The sequence below is a fragment of the Rhinolophus hipposideros genome (genome assembly GCF_964194185.1).
Source record: "Rhinolophus hipposideros genome assembly, chromosome: 6".
Lineage (NCBI taxonomy): Eukaryota > Metazoa > Chordata > Mammalia > Chiroptera > Rhinolophidae > Rhinolophus > Rhinolophus hipposideros.
Genome location: NC_138052.1, coordinates 54,391,334 through 54,410,307, shown reverse-complemented (window position 1 = coordinate 54,410,307; position 18,974 = coordinate 54,391,334). Strand labels below are relative to the sequence as shown.

The 18,974-nt window shown below is 35.2% G+C and overlaps 1 protein-coding gene across 9 annotated transcripts in view; it reads left to right on the top strand.

Annotated features, from left to right (window-relative positions):
- The window catches only part of ZNF385B (zinc finger protein 385B), a 387,935-nt gene that overhangs the window by 301,909 nt on the left and 67,052 nt on the right, over window positions 1–18,974 (top strand). For all 9 annotated transcript variants that reach the window (XM_081052525.1, XM_081052524.1, XM_081052523.1 and 6 more), the window contains one exon: window positions 7,286–7,428. In XM_081052525.1, the coding sequence (XP_080908651.1) occupies window positions 7,286–7,428 (143 nt within the window). The remainder of the gene's footprint in view (window positions 1–7,285; window positions 7,429–18,974) is intronic.

Genomic DNA, 18,974 nt, shown 5'->3' with positions numbered 1-18,974 from the left:
ATCAGGCAACCATCATACATTCCTATTAATAGAGTATGTTTATCAATTTTTTTCTTTTATGATTAGAATCTTTTGTGTCCCATTTCAGAAATCTTTGCTTATTCCAAGGTCACAAAGATGTCTGCTTCTCTCTTATTGTTTTACTTTCTAATCCCGAAACACTAAGAAAACCTTGAGTGCCTAAACATGTTTTTAACTTTAATACATTCCATTTTTCTATGCTTTTTGCTTATGCACTTTCCTCAACCATTCTCCCATACCCACCTCTCAAAATACTAACCATTCCTCTTCTTACTTAAAGAGATAGTTCATCTATGAAAACATTTATGACCCCAACTGCTAACCAGATGTAATTTCTTTCTCTCTTGAACCTCCTTAACATTTTGTTAATAATATATAACTCCTGACATATCCTGCCTTTTATAATTATTAATGGATTTAACTATTTATGCTCTCTGGGGATATGGCATAGTGTAAGAGGAGTAGAAATAGTTCATATCTATAGTAATTGAAGCTTGATGAACACCCTCTCTGTGTCAGGCACAGGATTAAGCACTTTTGATAGAAAAATCTCAATTAGGTCTCCTACATCCTATAATCCAGGTACTCTTATGTGCCCCAGTTTATAGAAAAGAAAATAGAGGTCTAGAGAAGTAAAATCACTTGTCCAAAATCACACAACAAGAAAATGGTAGACCTGGAAGTCGTCAGCTGTCTCCTGAATTGGTGCTTTTGATGTGTTTAGAAGAGTGTTACCTATAGGGTGTGCAATAGCATCATGGTTATCCCAGAAGTTCTGTGAAAATGAAAGGGATTGATTCATAAACAAGAAACTGAGGGTAGAAATTATATAAGCCCAGACATCTACAGTGTCCGTTAGTACTATATTAAAAGCTCAAAGATGTCTTACAGAAAAGAACTATTTTAAACTTTGTTGAAGCCGGTATATTCTATATGTTATTTGATGACAGAATCTTTTCATATAACAACTTTACGTATAATCTACTTGATGAAATGGTAGCATGAATTTAGAATCAGATGCACAGGAGTATGGACATAGGCCCCTACTGTATACTGAGTAATCTTAATCTCTCTAAGCCTCACCCTTCTCATCTATAAAATGGGGAAAATAATATAAACCTCATAGAGTTGTATTATAATTTAATAAAATAAGGGATACAAATCACTTAGCACGGTACCTGGCATAGAGTAGAATCTCATTAAATGGTAATAGTTGCTATTATTGTATTACCATCTCTTAATAAGTAAACTACATTCTGTCTGACTCAATTTATAATCCTTGTAGCTGTCAGCACTGTGCCCATAAGTATTCATTGAATTAAATAACTCTATTATTTGGAAAATAGTATTTGAGATAAACATAGTCTAGGAGTACATCTTACAGAGCATTAAAATTTTTTTATATATTTTAGTTATTTTAGTATCAGATAATATATTAAGGTCAAAGTTTCAACTAATTCCAAGCTGCAAAGGAGATGCATTTTAAATCTCTTAGTTTGATGATAAAATGTTCCTATCTATAGCTGGAGAATATGTCTATATAACTGACGTGTTTTCAGGTGTGCAACTTTGGTGACTATAGCATAGTAGTAAAGAACAGAATTTAGTAGTCAAATTTCCTGAGTTTGAATCCTGGCTCTTCAACGTACAAGCTACATGAATTTAGGCTTAACCACTTTGTTCCTCGGTTTTTCATTCTGTAAAATGGGGCTAGTAATAGTACCTTGTTTAAATAGGCTGAGAGTATATATGGATATATACTTATATATTCTCATTTAATATATATAATGGGTGCATGTGGATATATACAAATATGTCTGTGTACTTATATGTGTGTATACATATGTACACTCGTGTAACATGCTTAGGGTAGTACATATGAAGCCATATATAATGTATCTGGCACACAGTATGCATGATAAAAATATTATCTCTATTATTATTCTGTGGCCTTTTCAGAAGCAAAACCCTTTATCAGTCGTATCCCCTATGCAGAAGCCCCCTCCTACTGGACACATTTGATGATAATTTGTTCTCCTCACATGGCAGACTGATAAAAGAATGGAAATGATAAGAGAAGAAATTGTTGGTGATTATCCTGGTAAGAGAGAAAGTTACTGAGCATAACGTGCAACAAAGCTGGGAAAGCAATAAAAAGAGAAAACTGAGTTTGGTAGAAAATCTGAAATACCACTCATTTAATGTATTTAAAGATATCTTTGGGAGTTCTATAATTGACATTATCTCTACCTAATAGATTTTTATAACACATTAAGTTTTTTTGTTTTGTTTTCCGTACTCAGTACAGCAGACATACATAATAATGGCATAAGAAGAAACTACTCTTGCAGGATGTAGAATGTATACAGATTTGATCTCATTCTGCGAATGCTTCTCCAAGCTGACTTTCTGTGATTTTAGCATACTCTCTAAGAATGAAGTCATCTGTTTGTTTGTGTCACTGTACGTAAAGAAGGGTCACTAGGAGGCCTCAAAGCTATAACCTACATTGACCATCAAACTTATGTTTCTAAAGTTCAAAGACTAAGGCAATAATTGCAAGTGTCACCTGGTCCTCAGATTAGGTTTTATTGTGATGGAGTATGACATAATCCACTGACATAATAAGTCACCTATTATGTTACAGACGCAGTTGGCTGAAATAATAGGTTTCTTTATGATCGTAGTGTTGAGTTGTCTTTCATGTATTATTAGTTTCATCGCTATAGATAAATACAACTTGGATTTTACCATCAAAATAAAATTTATGGGAGAGGGTTAATTACATTCTTATGGGAGATTATATGGACATGTGTAATTTCCATGGTGATAATGGAGGCTGGTTGATCTTTGGGGTATGCACACTTGTTTGTATTTAATTTTCCTACTGGGAGCTTTATAAACACATATATGTCAAGTATAAAAAAGCCTTATTATCAAATAAAGTGGAGCCCTATTATGACTTAATTCATTATGATATATACAAGGTTGTATCCCATGCTTTGAAACAGAACTACCTATTGGAGGTGTCTTATATAATATTACCAAATAGTTTGAAAGACAAAGTTTGGCCTGTTACATGAGAATAGCAACAATATAAAGCATGCATTATACCACTCTTTGTGTTGAAATACCTGCTCATTATATTTTCAACCTTTTGTTTTTTTTCCTTAGTGATTCCTTGAGTGTTAGAGAATTAAGCATTTCTTTGCAGGGGGCTATGCATTTGGGCCAAATTTCCGCTGGTATCTCCCAATGACTTTCCAGCATCCCGAGGTGAAGAGAAACACTTCCCAGCAGTAGCTGCAGCGGCAAAATCTGGAATAAGGTGACAGAGAGATCAAAACACAAACTAACCTGTGCAGAAAAAGCACTTTATCCCCATTCATTTCCCATTTGCAAAAACTTCCTTTGAAGCAATCAGCGTTGGTGAGGCAATATTAAAAAGCAGGCTTTAAAAGTAAAACAGCAAGGTTGAGGTGAGGGAATTGATGAAAGCATAGTTTATATTTATTCAGAAGTACTTTAAAACAATCTGTGTTTAACATGGCAAATTGTCTGTCATTAAAATGCTAATGAAATGGTAAACAGCTGCTAAGTTTTTTATGCTAATGAACGGTGGTGGTTTAGCCGCTCTCAAGCCTTGTCTTTATTAGCATAGAGATTTGATTGGGTAAGGAGGATCATTGTGTATTCTGACCTTTTTTGATGGAGCAATCTGTTTGTCAAGTTCCTTGTTTCACTCTATTTGATTTTAGTTTGTTAAAACAAAGTGAGTCTTGCCAGGCCCTGGGGGACCATGTATTACACAGTGTTATCAGAGCTGCCATTGTGGGCTTAGGGAAAGAATTTGCTTTTGGGGGGAGACCCACGATGGCAAAACAATTATACATTTGTTCATCAGGCAGCTTTAAATAGAATAATTCTGTAAACTTTTTATACTTTAGACTTTTAACGATTATTATCATTGAAAATTGTAAAAGTCTGTGGTTTAACATAAGAAATATCTGCTTTTTAAATTTAGCTACAATTTTAAAACAAAGCTTTTAAAACAAATATTTTAGTAAGTGTCTTTGCAACATTTGACATAGTGGTATCATACATCCTCTTGGATCTACAAGCTCTAAAGTTAGCAATGGATGTAGAGTTAGCTAATTAGAAGGATAGTGTACAATACAAGGTGCTTATGTGAATGCCAGGCTGAGATCAGAGCATTTTCTATGGCACCAGAAAAACAATCACTACTATTTCATCTATATCTACTTTTGGCTGATTCTCTTTTTGCAGAGGCCTACTCTGTATTCCCTAGAGGATACGGTTGACCTGAAGACTGTCATTACAGATAAATGTTTCAAATGCCTTTTTCTTTTTTCTGTTTTTAGGATCAATGTAAATGAGGTGTGACTGTCTGTTAAACACCATTGCCAATAATGTTCTGGAATAATTTGAAATATAATTCAGAGTTTATTTAAAAAATTCAGTACCAAAAAAATCATTGAAATGGGAATTTTAATTATTCTGAGATACTGCATAAGAAAGAATATTGGTGGGAATTTTAATAGTTGGAGTGTTTTTCCATACTGTTCATTTTTCCATACTGTTCTTGAAGGCAGAGGGGATTATAGGCATATCATTATTTGTGGTCCTATATAGCCATGCCAGGAGAAATTGGAACCCTCATACTCTGCTGGTGATAATGTAAAGTAGTTCAGCTGTTTTGAAAAACAATCTGGAAGTTCCCAAAAGATTAAATCGTATTATTACCATATGACCTCGTGATCCCCAATTCTACTCTTAAGTGTATATCTAAGAGAAGATCATATGCCCACACAAAAACTTAAAAACAAATGCTCATAGCAGCATTATTCATGATAGCCAAAAAGTGCAAACAACCCCAATGCCTATCAACTGATGAGTGAATAAGCCAAAGGTGGTCCATGTACAATGGAATATTAGCCAGCCATAAAAAGGAATGAAATTCTGATACATGTGATGACATGGATGAACTTTGAAAAAAACGTTATACCAAGTGAAAAGAGACAGTCACAAAAGACCTCATATTGTATGATTTCACTTAAATCAAATGCCCAGAATAAATGAATCTATATAGAGACAGAAAGTAGATTAGTGGTTGTCAAGAACTGGGGGTGTTGGGAGCAAATGGGGCATGACTGCTAATGGGTATGGAGTTTCTTTTAGGGATTGTGAAAATGTTCTAAAATAGTAACGGTTGCACAGCTCTGTGAATGTGCTAAAAACCATTGACTTGTACACTTTAAGTGTGTGAACTGTCTGGTATGTGAATTATATCTCAATAAACCTGTTACTTTTTTTTTCTCCTAACTATTTTATTTAACTAATATGCCATTCTCGGGTGTTTTTTTTTTTTTTTAATTTATTAGTTTCAGGTGTACAAGACAAGGTAATACTTAGACGTTCATCATTTATATCCCTCACACTGTGAACCCCCCTTCCCCCATCCACTATCCCTCCGACCTCACACTGAGCCATCACATTATATATATAAAATTATAGTTGGCATTCATTAATGTTTAGCTTCTGGTGCACAATGCTATGATCAGGCATCCACAGTATCCCTGAGGTGGTCTCCTAAATAGGACGCATGTCCATCGGATACCCAACAAAATCTTTACAACATTATTGAATACGTTCCCCAAATTAATTTTCAAAAAAACCCTAAGGCCATCTTGTGGTTACCAGCTGCTTCCTAATCCCTTTACCTTTCCCCTTATCCCCAACCGCCGCCCCCCCCCCCCGCCCATCTAACAACTCTCGGTTTTTTCTTTGTGTCCCCAAAACTGTTTCTGATTAGTTCATTCACATATTCTTTTTTTTAGATTCCGCATATAAGTGAGATCATATGGTACTTGTCTTTCTCTTTCTGACTTATTTCGCTTAACAAAATGTTCTCTAGATCCATCCATGTTGTTGCAAATGATAAGATTTCTTTCTTCTTTATGGCTGCGTAATACTCCATTGTATAAATGTACCACCGCTTCTTAATCCAGTCATCTACCGATGGGCATTTCGGTTGTTTCCATATCTTGGCTATTGTGTAAAGTGCTGCAATAAACATAGGAGTGCATACAGATTTTTGAATCGGAGTTTTGGATTTCTCCGAGTAGATGCCTAGGAGTGTAATTACTGGATCATAGGGTAGTTCCATTTTCAGATTCCTGAGATACCTCCATACTGTTTTCCATAGTGGCTGCACTAATCTGTAATCCCACCAACAGTGCACTAGCGTTCCCTTTTCTCCACATCCGCGCCAGCATTTGTTTAAACCTGTTATATTAAAAAAAAAATAAAAAATAAAAGGCACACCAGAGCCTGTCTCTCAGAGTTCTACCTGAACCAATAGTTACCTGTCTGCATTATGTGGAGGCTCCAGGTGAAAGAAGAATGCTTGTTACTGGACAGGAGTGCTTTAAATCTCCTACACGTGGGCTAAAGCAGATATCTAAAGAGATGACAGCTAATATAATTGTTAAAAGGGAGAGTTGCCAAAATAATACAAGGCTCATTAGACGTAAAAGTTGAAGATAAAAGTTTGAGTTCCTGTCCCACCTCCTCCCTGCACCCCAATATCCTGCCGCTACGCAGGTCACAATAACCCCTTTTAGATTCTCTAACTATCAAAGGTCTAAACTACCTATTTTCCTCAAAGTAAAGAGCAACTTTCAGTTTTTGGTGGGTTTTTTTTTCTTTCTTTTCTTTCTTTTTTTTTTTTTAGAGAACAAATTGCATCATAACTTTCTTGGGAGCAGGCAATAACTGTAAGAGTCCAAGGTTCCTTTCCCTTTTAAAAACCGTATAATTATCTCTGATTTGCCTAAAACATGCCTGCTAGCCAGCCAATAACTGAATAGTAAAGACCCATCAGGCTTCAAGAGGCTCCTCCCCTGCTCTCCTATATTTTTGGCTAGTCAGAGACAATGTTAGACAACGGACAGAATGGTCTCATTCTGCCCCACCTGCCAGCAGGACCTCTGTGCTGTGTACCTCAGCTGAGACTGACCAACCATGGCCCTTGTTGTGGGGAAGCATTCTGCATCACTGTCTTAGACAATGAACAGGAGACCCTTTTAAACTGTATTTTCTCCTCCGGTACCATTTGCTTCCTTCAAGAGTAACTCTCTTGCTTGCAGGTTGCAGCGCAGCAGTTTTGCTTTTGCACCGTAGGTTGGGGAGGGAGATGAATGTGAGCGAAAGATTGAATTTATTTTTGTTTTGTTCTTGGCAGGCAGTACATGCCACACTCCCGCCCTTCCTGCTCTTGTGCGCACACCTACCCTGATGATGCAGCCTTCACTGGATATCAAACCATTTATGTCTTTTCCAGTGGACAGTAGTTCTGCTGTGGGACTCTTTCCAAATTTTAACACAGTGAGTACACGCATTTTCATTTTATTTGTGTCCTCCTCAACCTCTTTTGTGAATAACCAATCGATGTAGCGTGTTTCCAAAGTGTGTAATTTTAGACCATATATTGCTTACACTGCTCAGCTGTATAATGGAAGATAATGCTTCACCCATGGTAGTTAGTCTGAACAATAACCAGCGTATTTATTTTCCAAGTGTTTCCACAGGTGACTTCACGTGTTGCTTTGAGCAATGTTGGTAGCCTTTTCAGTGGCTTGAGCACTCATATCATTTCTGGGATGCTGTTCCCATGCTCAAGTACACAATTTAGAGATATAAGCCACACTGATTTTTCCCGACTACTCTAAAGAAAATAAAAAATGTATATGGTTTACCTGGGTACATTTTGGGAGATATTTTAGATAAAGACTCTTACACAAACAGAATTTTTATTTGGAGGCTGTTGTGTATTATGTGAATCTGACTCTATTAGTAAAAAGAAAAACCTCATTTTAAATTTACACATACGTATTAGTTGTCTACATGATACTTTGACATTCACTTTAAAACATGTGAAAAAATGTAAGTGAATTCCCCATAATTTCCAATGTTCTTCACTCAGGTCGGTTGACTTTTTATCTGAATGAAAGACATTTTGTAGGTGTGCCAAGTGGAGCATAACATCTTCCAACAATAGCATTCAGTATAAAATCACTTCATAGTCAGATTCTAAACTTATAGTAAGAGAAAAGGTTAAACAGTTCAGGTGATTGCATGAATTATGTCTGTTCAGTCAATAAATACATGGTATTTGGAGCATGATGGTGTATATAAATGATACAGACTTTTAGAAGCTACCATAATCAAGAAAAATAATTGCATTATCAACACCATCAGACAGTGAGTACCTGAAGTATAGTCAAATGTTTCCTTTTGCAAACTTACCTTCTGTATGAAGTGAAAAAAGCAAGAAGATTCTTCCTCAGGGGCTGTAAATAAAATCTGCTGACAGACCTTCTTTGTGGCTTAGCATGGTAACAAAATTAGAAGTTAGGGGATCAGCCAACTAAGGAGTAGTGGCTTTGATTTACCGAGTAAACAGTTAAATGTTTTTGTCTTCTTGGGGATTTTCAGAGACAAGTTAGACAGTTTTTCTTTCTTTCTTTGTTTTTTTGTTTGTTTTTTCAAGGCATAAAGGGTGAGCATCATTTCTAGTGCAGTGGAATGGCTCAGTAAGATAAATCACACCTGGTTACATTAATCCATCAGGAGCCACTGCCCCAAAGACCTTGCCATTTCAGGGAGCTTGAATTCAAGCATACCTGTTATAGCCTCTATTGAAACACAGGTGATACATAATTTAATTAAATTATGTACTTCTTCAAACAATTACTAGGTGTTTGTATTTTGATTAATGTGCATTTGGAAGACAGCATTTGTAGCTACTGCACAGGTGCAATCACAGTCAGGAAGCAGCATTGATAGTGTGGGTAGGTATGAATGGTTCACCTCTCAATTTTTTTTTCAACACAAGTAATACATAGATATTTATTTCAAAGACTTGAATAAAACATTAACATTCAAAGCAAAATGTGAAATTCACCATTCCCTGCCCCTGAAAATGCACTTGCTCCCATTTACTAGAAGAAAGTACACTGTGCAGCTGGTATGCCTCCTTCCAGCCCCTTTCCACAAAACTGGAAAGAATATTTTCATAAAGGTTTCTGTTTTGTTTTCAAGATAAAAATACAGATTCATAATGACTTATAAGATTGTGTAGGGCTTTCAGATGTACTAACTTTTTATTTGTTTCTGTATTATACACCGCAATTAACCTTATGATATATTTGATAATATCCAAAGAATAGTTTTACTAATAGAAACTCTTTTTTTCCTTCTTGGAAGAAAATAGACTTGTAATTTTCAAATGAAAATACTTTTTGGTTAAGGTGAAGAATATAGCAAAGAACTTCATGAATAAATCATTTTACTCTATTATATCCAAGCATTTATTGGACAGAGAACCTTTTTGGTAGTGTGGTAAAATTTAAGTCATTGCAAGTGGGACTCACGACCATTTTGTAAATAAATGAATTTATAGGATCATCGGAGGGTAACCTATGATTTTTTTTCACTGAACTACTGTTTTAATTACTGAAATCCTATTCCTATAGGCTTTTCCATTCTAGTGTCCAACTCACCCAACAGATTTCCTGAGGTAATTTCACCAAAAACCATTATCAACATTTTCCTCGAACACCATTTTTATATTACTAATAATAATTACACTAGATTATTGTACATTTGTGTTTTACATTCTTCAAAGGACTCAGACTTTAGAACATTTTAGTAGACCATGATTATGATTCCTATTGTCTAGAGGAGGAAAAGACTTAGTAAAGGAAGAATTGAGACTTGAATTAGAATCTTCTAACTTTGAAACTCGCATTCTGGCTCTTTTCTGTCCTTGGCTTTTGGGCCATGTCACTTCCCACCTCATTCATTGTGAACAAGTCTCAATCAAAAATCTTTTGTGCTCTTTTCTGGAAACATGGTAGACAATTTTCAGAAGAATCAATAAGTAGAAAGATGAAAGGATTCTTTGAATGTTTAAAATGAACCTCTCTACAGACAATATCTATGAAGCAGAACATATTTTAAAAACAGTTATAATTTTTTGCTAATAAATTTTGAAAGTATATTTTACTCAGTAGTCCACTTCTTTTTTGAAAACCAAGGCGAATGCTACTTTAATCCTTTATCTTTAATCATGATAATATTAGTAAACATAAGAAATGTATTTTAACTCACAATTATTATCAGTAGAATCAAAACACTGTATAGTCTGAGACCATAGATGAAAGTTTTAGCAGTTTAAAGTTTTACTATTTTCTTTAAGTGCATTTTAAATATATGTGTGTGTGTGTGTGTGTGTGTGTGTATGTATGTATGTGTATATATATACATACATATATATATCAAGTAATGGCTCCCTCTTGTTTTCATAGTGGAGTATGATAATGTTCCATCAGAAACAGCAAGAATGAAATGGGATTCTGTCATATTCCAAAATAGACTATGTGCCTGTTCTGTACTGAACCGTACACAATGAAGAGCTATGCCTCAGAGCGCTCATTTTAGTGTCAGTCTTGCCTTATGCTCCACAACTGACAAAATCTCTGTGTCAGTGTTTATATGTGAACAATAAGCAAATAATTCGAAACACTGACCAAGCAGAATTATGAAGAGCCGTGTAGAAAAGATGGAGTTTGAATCACTGATAATTTATGACGGGCTGTAAGTCAAGGATTCATGTCTAGAAAACGATGATGCTACCTCTGCACTTCAGCAGTTGTACTTTACAGAGGGGCTGTTTTGAGCCACTTACAGGTAAAAGACGGTGCAAAGAAAAACATAAATTTTTTAAGATCTGAATTTTATATCTAAAGCTTAATAGGCGTCTCTGCCTGGCCATCCACTAATACTCACTTCCAACCCTGCCACCCTGCCTTCAATTATCTGTTGTTGAGAGCTCAACTTAGCTATCACCTCCCTCACAGGAAGTATTCTGTGACTCTTCATGTCTGGATTAGGAGTTCATTCTCTGTATTTCCAACACACCCCCAGATTACCTCCATCATTGTAGTTGTCACACCATAATCTAATTACCCGATTATTTTCTTCACTGGAATGTCAGATCCTTGAGGACAGGAATATACAACATTTGTCTTTGTTTGCTTGGTGCTCAATAACACTCTTTTGAAGGAAGAAAGAGAGGAAGGGAGGAAGGGAGCAAAGAACAGAGGAAAGGGCCCCAGTTCCTTGGTGTTGAATGTCCATGCACCCCCATTCAGCAACAAGAAAACCAACATTTCTGATCTCCTTCTAAGTAAGAGGTGACAGGCCCAGGGGTTTACTTTTACTGCTATTTTCCTGAGAACTGTCATTCTTTTTTAATCTAAAGCAGCAGTTAGTTACAAACTTCTCCCCAGATATAGTACCAACTTTCTCTGTAGAAATGGTATAGAAACTTTGCAAATATTTACTACATTGCTTGTCCTAAGCCCTAGTCTTAAAAGCTTTTAGTAAAAAAAAAAAAGTCATTAGTTATTGAAGCTTATTGAAAACATAATATATGCACTAAAGAGTTCTGGGTTTGGGAAAGAAGATAAACAAAACAAATAAACCAAAATTACCTCAGAGCACAAGAAACTGATAAGAATTAGATTAAATAGACTAGAAAAGACAAGATAATAAAACCAAGAAATATAGGCACAGTGAAAATAATTACTGAACTTTATAATATTCAAGAAAGAATGAAATTTTTTGTGTGCTAGTAGAGCTGTTTTCATTTATTCTCTGTACTTTAAATTTGCAAAATGTTCCATGGTTGTTCTTTAATTGTTGTACATGTTTTGGTAGCTTCCAAAATATAGGCAATTGTTTCTCCTATTACAATTAGAATCTACCACGTCATTTACTATGGATCCAATTTTATCTTTATTCAACTGAGATAATACTTGGTGTTGAATACTTGGTGTTTAACAACTCAGATAATACTTAATATTAAATTCTCCTGAAGAAAACATTTCTTCAGAGTTGAAATAAATTGCATATTTACCAGTATCATTTTAATATAATAAAATAAATGTAGTAGAAGAAACATATACACACAAGCTATAATGGACAGAATGTTTGTATCCTCCTCTCCAAATTCATATATTGAAGTCCTAACATCCAAGTGAAGGTATTTAGAGATGGGGCTTTTGAGAGATAATTAGGTAGATGAGGTCATGATGGTGGGGTCCTCATAATGGTATTAGTGCCCTTATAAGACCTCAGAGAGCTTTCCCTCATCCCACCAGATAAGAACATGGTGAAAAGGCAGCCATTTGCAAACCAAGGAAAGAGCTCTCACCAGAACCTGACCTTGCTTGCACCCTGATCTTGGACTTCCCGCCTCCAGAACTATGATAAAATAGATTTCTATTCTTTAAGTCACCCAGTCTGTGGTATTTTGTTATGGCAGCCCAAGCAGACTAAGACATATGTGCAATGTACATATTGTATGTGATGATAAGTAGGTCCGTTTCTTTCTAACAGCCACATATTGTGTACATGCACAGATGTATTTGTCGGACTCTCCAGGACTATAGCTAATCAGTCATTTGTCAGTTTCTCGGCAGATTGGCATGTGTTTTCCATGCCTATTTATTTCAAATGTCTTTGTCAGTCCTGTCATGTTTTTGCAATTGCTCCAGGAAAACACAAGCACAATGGAGGTCATTGCTGCTTTATTGCAAGAGGCTCAACCATCTTATTTTTGTGAAAAATAACCTGATTTTTACGCCTACCTTGAAATTATTATTTTCCTGACATGTGAACAAATATGTGGAGCAGAATAAAGATTATTTGTAAAGTCTCAAACCACTATATGATTCTTTGAATCATCCATGATTAGCTGTGAAATCATCTATACATTTACCATTTATCTTATCATTCTGGATTCTTTGAGATTCTGTGTCATTAATAGTTTGGCAATATTGATGAATTTTTAATTATTTTCTTTCTTATAGTAGAATTAAATACTGTATTTATCAAGAAAGTACAAAATAAACAAATAGGGAGTCAAAATCACATTTGCATTGCTATTAATTCATGCCATGTTTCACATGAAGTGTTCTTGTAGGGGAACCTAAAGTAAGCTTGAACATTCAATTTTTTTTCCTGCCTTTAATACCTTTGTCTACTTAATGAAGTCTTTATTTAAATACTTGAATATATATTTTTCTTTCATTTTAATTTTTCCTTTAATTTAAGTAAAATACTTTACCTCTGCTAATACAACCCAAATGTGAATTTTGCTGTTGAGTCTTCCTTTTTCCCTAATAATGCTTTGCTGTCATTAGAAAGTTATATATTCTATATTTTCTAGGATACTAGTATGTCCAGCTGCTTGAAATGATATGTGTATCCACGTCAAATAAAAAAGAGGCCATGGTTGAATTTTTATTTTCATGATATGATTTAAATGTATTGAAGGGTAATATTCTTTTATATGTTCTAAAGAAAGGTATAGTATTAAAAAATGCCAAGCTGAGATTTTCCATGGTTACTCCAATTTACTTGAAAAGGGAACAGGAGAATGGCCTATTATTGTCCTTAGACAAATCAACACTACCCAAATCATTAGGAAAAAAATAGTTATAGGAAATCTTTGAAATGTGGTGCAAAACTAACAAAGAGTTTGTACAAACAGTTAAGCATAGATTCCTGCCTAGAAAATTTTACGTCCCTATTAAATATGACGGAGAGCCAAATTATGTAAACAAGACCCCTGGGAGGAAAAACTATGTATGCTCTGTGGTCTCCCTTTCCCCTTAAGACCACAACTATCCCTTTAAATTTAACTCATGTCCTTTGCCTTATTCAAAAGTCTCAAGATTTATCTACTAAAGACTTTGTGTTCAAATCTCCCTTTTCTCTACTCATTCTTGAAACCTCTTTAGAGTAGTAAATCTTATTTGTGAGGTTTGCATGTCTACGTACATGCATGTGTACATAATGTGTACACATATATGTTCTCTCTAATTAATTTACTTGTTCAGGGTGCCTAGCAAAACGCGTTCATTCATAACCACTTACTGAATGTGTACACGTGCCAGCCCTTATGCTCAGGAGGGGTTACAGTGACTCAGATCGAAGAGCTGCTCCCTGAGAGAAATGACTTCCTCCTCTTATTAATTCACCATAACATAGCAGAGGATTTTGCTCATGGTGAATCATAGTCCATTCAGTTGATTCAAGTTGCCAAGAAACATCAGCTTAAGACTTGATAGGCCCTGTGGGGGAAGGGAACACAGGTTGCAGGAGGCTGAGAAAAGAGGCATCCGTAGTCCCACCATGCTATGTCCTCTTGCCATGTCCCTTTCATTATCCTAGTCTCAACCTCACATGGCTCTAGACCTTCATCTCCAGTGCTAGAGTTTCAAGGATTATGTGTACTTGGAGGGCACATCAGATTTTCTGGCGAGACAGGCCTCCAGTCTTGGCGCTGTCCCAGGTCAGCATTTTTCAACAGTACAGTCAACTTGGAAAAAGTGTCTATGTCAGGCCCTCTAAAAAAAATGTATCTCATTCTTAACAAATCTTCAGTTAATTAAAAGAAGTCGAAATCAACAATAACCTTGTACTGAGCTTCTCTCAAAAAACAGGCCCTTTATGTGCTTGTGGTAAAGTAGAAGAATTTAATAAATATGAAAAGTAGCAAAATATTGTACAAGACATTCCCTCTAGCCCAGAAAAACTATTTCTAAATTGGTTGCTCTACAAACACATTAATGGAGGTTCCCTGAGAAACTTTTATCAAAAGTTTGGGAACCTGTCTGATAAAACAGATCTTTCCCCTCACCCCCACCTCTGCCTCAAGATTTCAAGATTCTTATATTCAGAATTAAGTCTCAAGTCTCTTTTGGGGAGGAAAAATATGTTTTTGAATATTCTAGTCCCTGTACTCTTATAGTTGCCATTGAGGATGCTAAAGATGAATTAGAGTGATGTTTATCAATCTGTGAAGTTTCAACATCTTTGCTGAGCTCAGTAGGAGTTTTGGAAAAATACTTTTTTTCCCCACAGATTTAGCTGTTAATTTAGGTTTCCTTACCCTCCTTTTTTATGTTCTGATACTTAAAATAAGATGAAAAAAACATAAATTATATGGATAATACCTTATTTTTATGGAATTCTAGTATCAGAAGGCCTTAGCACATTTTAAAGACATTCTATAATTAATTCTTTTAATATATCCACATATGAAATAGGCTACATGTGTCGTTGTTGTACGCTTTTGGCACATCAGAAGATTGAAGAGTATAATCCAATCTTCTAATTTATTTCAGTAAACAGCTCGGCCACTGAAAAGAAAAAAGAGCAATATCAGACAAGCAAGAGCTGGTCTCTACCCTACCATATCCCAAGTTTAAATGTGTGTATTACTCACAGGTTGTTAAAATTTTTTAAGTACTCAATAAATCCCTGTGGCTCCTAAAGTCAGGTTGAAATACTCTCCTTTGCAGTATATTCTATTTAGATGATACATTTTTCTTGTCAACCTTATACTTGTTTTCCCTTGTTGTGAACAGTTTCTAGATCTGGTAGAGTAGAAAATATATCTGATCTCTTTCACAGGCTTATGATTTACAAATAATTAGGATTTTACAGAAAGTCTCCAACAATTAAAAACGTGTGTCTGGGCGTAATTTGTTTTCATCATGTAGACACCAAACTTCCATAATACGTAAAATGATTCGTTGTCATAATAATATAATCAAAATCTCTGTCTCCAAAATGAGGTGAAACTATTGGATGCTAAAATGATTACTAATAGCCACTATTACATGGCATATACTTAAGATGCAACTTTTGAAGTACTTACCTTTTAAATGAGTTGGGGGCATTCATTTATTTAGTCACTCATTCATCAGTTATATCCCACCTCCTCCCAAAAGCCACTTGGAGTGTTCTGTCTCAGAAAAATAATGCTGCTTGACGTGTTCCAAAGTAAGTCTCAGCAATCCTACCTGGCCTTGACTCTGCTTGTTGCCACCTCGGGAAACAGGAACCAGAGTAGAGGGGAGACAGGGGTTGAGCCATCTACTTCACTGCATAGGGAAAAAGCACTGACTCATATTTGGACTCATTTTTGGGGGGAGGGGAGTCTTGAGAAAGCCACGTAACTCCTCTTTTCCTCATTTGAAAGCTAGCAGTGATAATACCTTCCTAGTCTATCGCATCACATCATGGAAATTTGAGTTTATTATGTTTATGGAGAATTGAGCATATGACTAAATATTTAGAAAATTTCTGGAATTTAGTAAGAATCTGTGGGGGAAAAATGCATAACTATATGCCATATCTCCATACTATTTTTAATAATTTAAAATACCCATGAATATCAAATGAGGTAATGTTTATGAAAGAACTCTTAAAACAGCAAACTTTATCCTTATAAATAATAGCAAGATCTTTATGAATACTCCGATCTCTTCTTCCTAACCAATTCTCTTAAGTAAACCAAGTTATGTTTATCACTGGGGCTGGCTGTGTGCATTAGAGTGATTCTGATTAAGGTAGATGCTAAGAATATCCATATGGCTAAGACCTGGTTCTTTTCTTTTTTTAAAAAAATTATTCCCAAAAGTCAGGCACCAAAGATCTACACACATGAGAACATATTTAACAAAGAAACATCAGATTTTTTTTATCATATTTCTCACTTAACAGATAATGAAAATATTTAGCTATACATTTCATTGCATTATTTTTATTACTTGGATAAAATTAGTCATATTAGACGTGAATTTTTTAACACTTCCCAATCTGCTTTTAATTACCTTCTCTAAAATATGCATTCAATTCCACAATTTATCAGTAGTTTTCATAATATTCCTCAAAACATGCAATAACATTTATTTGAACTGGAAATGTAGTCAGGTTTTTTTTTTTCTTTCCTCACAGTTTTTTTTTTTTAACCTGTTCTTTTTTTTATTTTTTTTATTTATTCATTTATTTTTTATTAGTTTCAGGTGCACAAGACAAAGTAATAGACGTTTATCTTTTATATCCCTCACACTGTGTGAACCCCCTCCCCCATCCACTATCCCTCTGACATCACACAGAGCCATTACATTTCCACTGTCTATTCCTAATGCTGTACTCCGCTTCTTGTAAGTATATACATATATATATATGTTATATATATATGTGTATAAACATATATATAATTGTAGTTGGCATTCATTATTGTTCAGCTTCAGGTATACAGTGCAGTGATCAGGCATCTACATTATCCCTGAGGTGGTAAGACCCGGTTCTTGAATTTAAGAAATTTACCCTTTCACGTAGCCATGCCTAGTAGTAATAAGCAGGTGCTAATTTATGGTAGCCGAGTGAAATAACAGCAGGGCATACTTAAAGAGCAGAACCACCAGACTCCCTGAAAGCAATGAAGAGGCACGGCCACTGAATTTGGAGCAGGAATGAGGAGATGGTATATTAAGTGGAGTCTGGGAATAACCACAGCAGGTTTGGTTGGAGTATACTTTTCCTTGTTTACCTTCAACGATATTTAGACTTTAAAGACTATGTAAAAAGGTATTTTGAACATGATAGTTGTGTACCTATGACACTTTGTCACTACTCCTAAGACATACTGACATTTTCTGTTATATTTTTAAAATACTGTTGACTTCTAAACATAAAACCTATATTCTCAAATTATTCATTAATCAAATTCACATTAATTAAAATAGCAATTTAAAAAAAATGTATTTTAAACTCAGTCATAGTAGTCAACATACTGAGCTATCCTGCACGTGCAGATAATGGAAGTTTATCTTAAAGATTCTTTGGCCTTTTGACTGTTACAGATCTCCCTTTACCTTTCCTGCTCCCCACCCTTTTTCTGAATTTAAATTGTCAATCATATGAGAAATACCCACTTAAGCTGTGCCCTGAGCAGTGACATGTGACTGTAAATTTGATGCTTACTCAAAAAAGATTAGTAGTTTCATATTCCATTCTAAAATATATATCGACCTTAAGGGTATGTACATATGTATGAAAATTATTTTTTCTCAGACTACAAATATCAGACTAAATAAAACTTTAAAGATTATACAAGCTAAGATATTCATAGCTCCAAAGCTACTAGGAACAACAGAGAACAATCTTTAGACTTCTGGGGTGGAGGGTGGGGGGAGAAGGTCTAAAACAGATACATTTTAAATCAATTTCTTCATAAAAAAACTTTCAGAAAGGCAGCCTGTAGCACATAGATCATCACTCCTTGTATAATCAGACACTCCATTGTTGAGAGAAAGAGAGAGAGAGAGAGAGAGAGAGAGAGAGAGAGAGAGAGATGCCACTTTATAGACCTGACCCCTTTAAAAGGTGAGTAGCTTCTGAAGAAGCATTGAAACACCCAGAAGTGGAGTTCTTTGAAGCTACACTTCTGGGGAACCATCATTTTGTTACAGAGCAAGAATAATATCAGAATTTCCTGGGACTCAGTCATCACAGGAAATTATCAGCAATTCATAGACTCCTTTTTGAGTTTGCTTCAGCCTCAAGGGTAATCACAAAAGATTATAGTCTCCATTTCAGCCTTCATATCGCTGAAATATTCTTCTCTGCTGAAAGCAGGATTGATTTCCAGAGGCCAGCTTTTAACCCTAGCTTGGGAAGGCCAATTGGACTGCAGTGGTTTGATAACTGCCAACAATTGTTATTGTTATATTGTTCTGCTATGAGGCAGGAATTTGGTGATTCATGACTAATTGTATGAAATCTTTTAAGTTAAATTGACATATCAACTTCTCATATTGTTAGATATAGGTACTTGTCCCATCTTAGTAAAAGTGTTTGAGTTTGGGAAAGACAGAAGGGTGAATAAAAATTTCAAATGAATGTTGTGAAGACTTTGAAGTGCCAAGCATCCTGATAGGCTGGATTTCAGAATAGCAAACAAAGTAAGTCAGAAGCATTTCTGAAAATCTTCATAAGGACTAGAT